The sequence below is a fragment of the Galeopterus variegatus genome, unplaced genomic scaffold (genome assembly GCF_000696425.1).
Source record: "Galeopterus variegatus unplaced genomic scaffold, G_variegatus-3.0.2 Scaffold6095, whole genome shotgun sequence".
Classification (NCBI taxonomy): Eukaryota; Metazoa; Chordata; class Mammalia; order Dermoptera; family Cynocephalidae; genus Galeopterus; species Galeopterus variegatus.
In genome coordinates, this window is record NW_007732206.1 from 39230 (window position 1) to 47276 (window position 8047).

At 37.9% G+C, this 8047-nt stretch overlaps 1 protein-coding gene across 1 annotated transcript in view; it reads right to left on the reverse strand.

The window, feature by feature from the left end:
• SEPSECS (Sep (O-phosphoserine) tRNA:Sec (selenocysteine) tRNA synthase) overlaps positions 1–6986 on the reverse strand; it is a 34255-nt gene extending 27269 nt beyond the window's left edge. Inside the window, exons 1-5 of the mRNA XM_008590439.1 lie at positions 6665–6986; positions 5727–5881; positions 3344–3462; positions 2854–3012; positions 1819–1972 (exon numbers count right to left, since the gene is read on the reverse strand). Coding sequence (XP_008588661.1) covers positions 1819–1972; positions 2854–3012; positions 3344–3462; positions 5727–5881; positions 6665–6778 — 701 coding nt within the window. The 5' untranslated portion in view covers positions 6779–6986. The remainder of the gene's footprint in view (positions 1–1818; positions 1973–2853; positions 3013–3343; positions 3463–5726; positions 5882–6664) is intronic.
• Between the last annotated feature and the right edge of the window lie 1061 nt (positions 6987–8047).

Consider the following 8047-nt stretch of genomic DNA (forward strand, 5'->3'; position numbering starts at 1 on the left):
TGTATTCTAACTCAGCAGCCAATTTAAGGTGTTTATCAATTAGATAAAAAATGATAGCCTTTTTAAAACATTTCTTTTAAGTAAATTTCCCCACAATAATCTGTCCAATTAATTAATTAATAATGACAAAATATAAGGGTACTTTCAAAGGTTCCTGAAAAAATGGAATTCAAATATGAACTTTTCTAGGAACTTTTTGAAGACCGCTTGTATATACTATACCCATTAAAATTAAGACTGTAAAGAAACTAAGTAGTTTCTAAATTTAATAAAATCAGAAATTCAAACATATTACTAACTATACATCACCATTTTCCTAAACTTCACTTTTATCTGAAACAGTGATTACCTAAAACTACTAAAAAGTGACAAATGAGAATTTTGCTGACTGACAAAAAAACTGACTTTTTTCTAGTAGTTAATAGAAAGGGTCTTCAAAAAGTTCACAGAAAGATTTGTATTACCTTATAATCCCATTTTTCTACAAACTTTTGAAGTACCCTCGTACATGTAAAATATCTAACACCATGCCAAGCATACTATAAACATTAAAAAAATTAGTCAACAGCAAACAAAAACAAAACTATCCTCAAGGATAAATAATACAACTGATACAAATATCCATATGCTGTTCTTGAAAATGTGATTTATTTTCTATCACATTAAAATTTTTCTAGATATCAAAACCATCAATGAAGAAAAAAGAGATATTTAAAATTTCAATACAAATTTAAAATCTGGTAATGAATAAACAACTAAAGCATACGTAATATGTTCTTAAAATAGAATTTACAGGCTCATCAATGTAGCAAGGAAAATTTTCAAGAGCATAGTTTTAAAATTGTCTGTTAAAATCTGCCTATAATATAAATAAAAGTTAACATGCATTCATTACTGCCAAATAATGTGACTCCATGAATTAAAACCAAAGTAGAACTTGATGCTACAAGAAAAGTCCAAAGTGGGACTGGCTGGTTAGCTCAGTTGGTTAGAGCACAGCCTTTTAACACTAAGGTCACGGGTTTGGACCCTGTACCAGCCAGTCACAAAAAAAAAAAAAGAAAAGAAAAAGGAAAAGTCCAAAGTCAGTACAGTTCTTACAAACTATTAGCACTTCTGTTCAAAATGTTAAAATGAAACAAGAGTTGTCAAAAACAGAAATCTGTATTATTAGACCTGAGCCTATAACATTTTCAAATTAAAATTTATGGCTATCTTTTAGAAAAGTAAACATTTGCTTTTTTTCCTTTTTGCTTTTTATTTTAATATTTGTGTTATTCTCAAAATGCTGACAACCACTATGCACACCTAAGTGCATATGAGTTAATCTGCCAATTTAAAAAAATTCAAAGGAAAGTAAATAGTTGTAAAATTTTCAATTTAAAATCTGTTAAAATGAATAGTTCCTATGGATGAAAACGAAGTGTAAGATCAAAGGGAGAGAGCAATGAAAACAAGTAAATCCAACATTTAGCTTAGAAAAGAAACTTCTACTAAATAACAAGGAAAAAGATGTTAAAAGATCAGAAACAGGATGAAGAGCATGAAAAGATAGATGGTCTGCATCTATTCAGGTAATAAAGGGATCTCCGCCTTATACTAGTTTTTTTTTTTTTTTTTTTTTTTTTTATAAATATCAAATAAACATTTGATAATGTTTAGTTTCCCAAGCTATATGCTACTTCTCCACAAGGTCAATCTACTCTCTTAGGACAGCCCACTCACCTATTTACTACCAAATGTTATTTAAGCATATTTGAGAATCAGTATATGGTACTTTATTTAAAAGACAATATGTAATATGTACAAATCATTTACCTATCAGGCACCCTTGGAGCAAAACAGGATGTGGTAGAATGAATACACAGAACATAATCAGGCCCAAGTTCCTGGACTTTAGCCTCCACTGCTTTCAGGTCTGTGCGCAGCTCATCACCTTCCAAAATGTTTTCTATCACCACAGGTTCAAAACCTAACCAATCCAACGAGAAATCAAAATGTTAGTGTGAACTAAAATAAGGGAAGATCCTGGAACTCTAGGAAGCAGTGTCATTCTACACAAGAACTCTCAGTATTTATTTTGGTCAATGAACTTCCCTCTAGTAATAGAGACCTGGCTCAATACTGGTATTAGTCAAAGACAGGTCAGGTCAAAATAATGTAAAGGAAAACTAAACAATTAGGACCACAAATCTATTTAATACTTTGATATGACAAGAAAGAAAAATTCTGGAAGGTAAGAAAAACAAATGTTAAGTAGATATCTATAGAAGTAGTAAACAGGGACACTGATGACAAAAGGATCACTTAGTTCCACCAATTTCAGTCCGTAAAAAAAGTAAGTCTGTTCATCCTCTGGTAATATTTGTTTTATTTTAAAGTTCACTTTATTTTGGAGATGGACATAAATAACATATTCGAGTATTGAAACAAATCACAATCAACTTAATATTTTACCTCTAAAGAAAAACATAATGAATTTCAGTAACCTGAGGATCACTGACCCATCTTGCAGCTTACAACGGCCTACTAATTTAAATATAAACATTGTTTTCAAATTTTCAATTGAAATAGTATGCATAATTTGTGTATAATCAAAGGTGCCCCCATAAATAATAATGTAACTTTTTACGGTAAATATTTAGGTATCCATAAACTTAAAAGTTGTATAAAGCAATATATACACTAAATTTTATGTTATGTATATTTTACCATAATTTTAAGAAAAAGAAATAGGGGAACAGATTTAGTTTATTTTTCATTTATCTATTTCTCCATTTATCTATTTCTACATAAAAAGTTTGAATTTTCTAATTGTAATATTTCAAACATTATATACAACACTTCTTTTACCTGCAGTAATCATGGATTTAAAGCAGGACTTCTGGTCTATTCGTGGCCATATAATATACTTTGCCTTTGGTCTTTTGTGTCGCAAAGTTAAAAAACACAGGGTTAGACTCATACCAGTTGCCATAGGAACTACGAAGCAGCTGGCTACTGTATGAACACCTACAAATAAGAAGTAAAACAGAAATCACTTATCCCATTAAAAAACCAACATCCTTCTTGAAGAAATCATACATTTCTTCTCTCAAATAATAAGAGTTGTAGCCCGATGCTTCTCTTTCTGTACTTGTTCCCAGGAAGCGCACTTCCAATTTATCATCCAGGATTATGGCTCTGATTTTCTACCTTATTCTAAAAGACTTTTTATATGCATGTCTTTTCAAAAGCCACTCATGTTCTTTTCAGCAAGAGGCAGTATTAAAAAAAAAAAAAAATTAGGCAAAGGTGTGTGTACCTGGTCAGCCAAATGTATTATAATTAATACAGTACATACCAGCCAACTTTATGATGTCCAAGACCAAAGAATTGGTAATTTTGTTCAAAAGGCTAGAGCCTGCAGCTTTTGGTTGCACAGCAGAAATATCACCCGATCGCCCAATTCCATGAATGAACCTAAGCAAAAAATGGGCCAACAACTGGACAAATACATTCAGTGTTCTAAGTAACCTAATATATAAGTACATAAGTATATAAATATAATAACCAAAAATCCCCGGAAGCATTATTTGGTTGCTGTAGATATATTTCATAAACTATTAATAATATGGAAATACCCTATTTAAATTGAAACTATTTCATTAATTACACTGTGGTAGCTAGTCTCCACAGACAGCCACCATCAATTCCTTTTCTCCCTATGCCCACATGCTACTCTCACACTAAGAGATGGGGTTTAATTCCCTGCCACTTGAATCTGGGCTGGCCTTAGTGACTTACTTGGCTAGGAAAGAATCTAGCAGAAGTGACTTTTAGGAACTTTCAAGCTAGGTCATAAGAAGCCTCAAAGCTTCCACCAGGCCTCTTGAAGGGCTTGCTCCTGGGACACTCCCTCAGACAAACCACCTGCTATGCTGGGAGGAGCCCAAGCCACAGGGTAAGGCCACCTGAGGCTCCTAGCAATGGAAGTGAGTCTTCTTGACTGCCCACCTGAACCTTCAGATGACTAAACTCCTAGCCAATATGTGACTGCAATTGCACAAGACCAAAGCCAATACTCACCTTGCTGAGCCCAGTTAACCCACAAAACTATGAGAGATAATAATATATGAATGTTTTAAGCCACTAGGTTTTGAGGTGGATTGTTATACAGCAATAGAAAACTGGATAAATGTAACATTAAATTCTCTTTTTTTCTTTCTTTTTTCCCCTAAACAGAGCAGTGGGCTAAGTTCCAATGCAGATGAGATGATGTTTCAAATATTGTCTTACTTTCAGAAGAACTACATGCTCCTTGAAAATTAGTGTGCAAAATCTACTCACTTTAAATTAGATGGTATTATACACTATTTAAAGATACCACTGAACATACTTTAAAACAAAAAATCCTTTTGTAACTTGAATAATTTGTAACTTATAGTCAAATAGATCAGAAATTCTTATTACAGAACACTAGTGTTGTACTTTCTTACTACTGAAATCTCATGTACAAAGCATTTTTTAAACTTATAATATTACCAACCATGTTATCAGCCCATTGTTAACCATGAAATTTTCATCCAAGTTACACACTCTTTATCATTATTTTGACTTCAATGGTCTTAACTGAAATAAAATCCTACTAGGCCTAGGAAAATTTCATCATGATTTAAAATCATGGAGGACAGGAGACAATCTATTTCACAGAAAGGGTAGAGGATAGAGAAATAAACTATCATATTTGGAACCACTACCAATTAAATGGTTATCAAAACTGATAAAAACTTTCTGAAATTGCCTAGGAAAATTTCATCATGATTTAAAATCATGGAGGACAGGAGACAATCTATTTCACAGAAAGGGTAGAGGATAGAGAAATAAATTATCATATTTGGAACCACTACCAATTAAATGGTTATCAAAACTGATAAAAACTTTCTGAAATAAAGCAAAAGAAAAAAGTGACTTAAAAATCTAATACACCTTTTCCCACATCTATTGCAACAAAGTGAGGTACCTATAAAATGGGATTCAGTTTACACACAGATGTACACTGTTTTTCATTTTTTTTTTCCTTTTTGTCTTTTTTCGTGTCCAGCAACGGATTGCAACCCTCAGTGTCGCGCCCGGACCGGCAACGGGATCGCAGCCCTCGGTGTTGCACCCGCACCTCGCTCAGCCAGTGAGCGGGAACCGGTCTGTATGTGGGATCCGAACCCTCGGCGGGAGCGCCTCCGCACTCCCAAGCGGCGCACTGTAGCAGTGCGCCACCGGGCCTGCCCCTGTTTTTCATTTCTAACTATAAATCATCCCCCAAAATACCTGCAAAGGGGCTGGCCGGTTAGCTCAGTTGGTTAGAGGGCCCAGTTATAAAATCAAGGTCAAGGATTCGGATCCCCTTACCAGCTAGCTGCCACAAAAAAAAAAAGTACCTGCAATGCCAGGAAACTATAAACCACCTTAACGTATTTTAAAGTCTTACAACCAAATATATTAGGTTAAACATTTCACATATTTTTACCCTATTGTCTTTGAAAACTTCTACACTACTGTTTTTGAAAGGCACATGCTCAGATAAATTGTTTCCATCTCCCTGTTACATATGGTTTGCCTGCCCGTTTGAGTAGAGAAATGGTTTACAAACGAACATTTTAGAATTTAATAAGATGAATACTGCTGCCACTAATTTTAGCCAAAAATAAAAATAAGAAATGATTTCACATGCTACTTTAAAAACATACCTGTAATGACGACGAGCGACTAATGCAGATGCCACTCTCCCTTCCCTTTCTCCCACACCACAATTGCCCAAGAAATTGTTGCTGTCCATGATTGCAAGTTCATGTAAAAAGAGTTCAAGTGTGCTTTCATCCCAACCATCTTCTGGACACTTGCCCTTAAAAAAACAAAGTTTATAATTATATTTAAGAAAACCATCGTTCCCCAGGAGCCCCCCATCAATAAATTTTAAATCTTCTTAATGTGTACTCTGCCACGCTCCTTGCTTTCTAAAATTCAGACACAAACTCAGCACTATAAAGAAACCACAAATAGGCAAAATGTTTGCGTTATATTTGATTACAGTTCCTACAGATTGCGAGAAGGGGTGATAAAGATTTACCCAAACTTTTAAATTTCGGTAAGTTAATGTAACTGAAAACCAATACACCAAATCTTCAAAGACGACTCTTCAAAAAAGGGTGTTCTGTGTAGGGGCTGTCAAACTTCAGTGAAGTTAAAATTCAGGAATCCTGGCAGGCGCAAGACCTGGGACGTTCCGCGGAAGCATCCCCGTTCGAATTAGTACATCGTGGTTTGCAAACACCATGTGAGTTTGCACCCTGAGTCCTCGGGAGTGGTGAAAACTGGAAGGTGCGAACTTTGCCCTTTCCACAAACAAAAAAGTAAACTAACTGGGACTTGCCCTCACTGCCGCATCCCTAAATTAGAAAAAAGAGGGACTCAGCACCCCGACCCCACTCATCCCCTAAGAACACCTTCTGGGGTTCGCTGGCTTTGGCGAGGCTGAAAAGGCACAGAGCACATGCTCGTCAGGGTAGTGCCAGCCAAGCGGCGACAGACTCTGGGGACAAGCCTCCACCAGCAAACAGGCGCGGTGACGCAGGACCCAGCACTGCCGAGGGAGCGGCGGCGGGGGAGGGGACCGAAACCTCGGTACCTTCTCCAGAAGCAGCCGCATGAGGTGCTCGTGTGAGCGGCGGGCCTCACAGCCCTGCCGCACGTACGCCGGCGACACCAGCCGCTCGCCCGCCGCCAAGGTCTCGCGGTTCATGACGGCGGGGGCCACTGGGGCGGGGACGCGGGAGAATCACCGCCACACGCCGGACACACGACGGAACCAGAATGCAACTCGCCGCCGGGACGGTACGGCGGGGCCTTGGGACAAAACAAAAAACAAACAGAAAGAAACCAACCACGCCTCGCTCTTGCACATGCGCAAACCGCCCTGGATGGGGCGCCGGGGAGAGGTGGGAGTGTTTGGGCATGCGCGGGGGAGTCTGCGTAGTCAGTGGGCTTCAGGCGGGGAGGTCAGCCCCACCGCGCTGCGTCTGGTCGGTCTAGTTAAACCCAGTGCTCCTGAGGCGGACCTCGCACGGTGCAGAACTGCGGAGGAGAGGAAGGTGCATGGGCTTCTTTGAAGAAAGAAAGTGTTGTAAGTTGCTCTGCATCCCACTCCTGTTGGATGGTTGAGATCTGCGCAGGATCTGTACTTCAGCCTTAGACTGTCAGAGTCCAGAGCCTTCTCTCCTTACTTTAATACATTCCAACGTTTACCACTGCCTGACAAGACAACCCCATGTAAAATAGCAGTGCTCCACTCCTTTTCTCCTTTGCACTACAGAATTTTTAGCTCTAACACTTCTCACCCACCGCCTGACCTGGCAGCCATCTGCTTATACACAGACACACTCGTGAATGTAAACTCTAAAGTCAGGGCCTTGCTTTTTACTGTTGTTCCTCCCTCCTCCAAGCGCCTAAAGCTGTGCCCAGAATACAGTAGGGAGTGAAAAAAAAAATTAATGTTGGATTAATTACTTTGACTGTTCAACAACCTAGTGGTTGGTGCTGGAGATGCGTAAATGAAAAGGCGGGATCCCTGCTTTGAGTTTTCTTGCAAACTTCATCTTATGTGAGCCTACGATAATACCTGACATTGCTCTCACCCGGAGGTGTGCTAGAGCCCACTTGCGCTGGTTTACACTCACTTGCAAGAGCTGATTGTCAAACGTTCAGTAATTTTGTAAGCTGGTTTTTAAATATAGCCACTCAAAAATTAAATTATGTAAACTTATGCTTAATTATATTAAATGCAAAAGTAATAAATACTCAAAACTCATCACTTTCTAATTATTCAACTACATTTTACTATTTATGATCTTGAGGTTATTTATGCACATTGTATCTGTACGATGGAATTTATTTATTTTTTTTATTTTTATTTTTTTTTGTCTTTTGTCTTTTTCCGTGTCCGGCAACGGATCACAACCCTCAGTGTTGCCCCCGCACCGGACCGGGGGACCGGCAACGGGATTGCAACCCT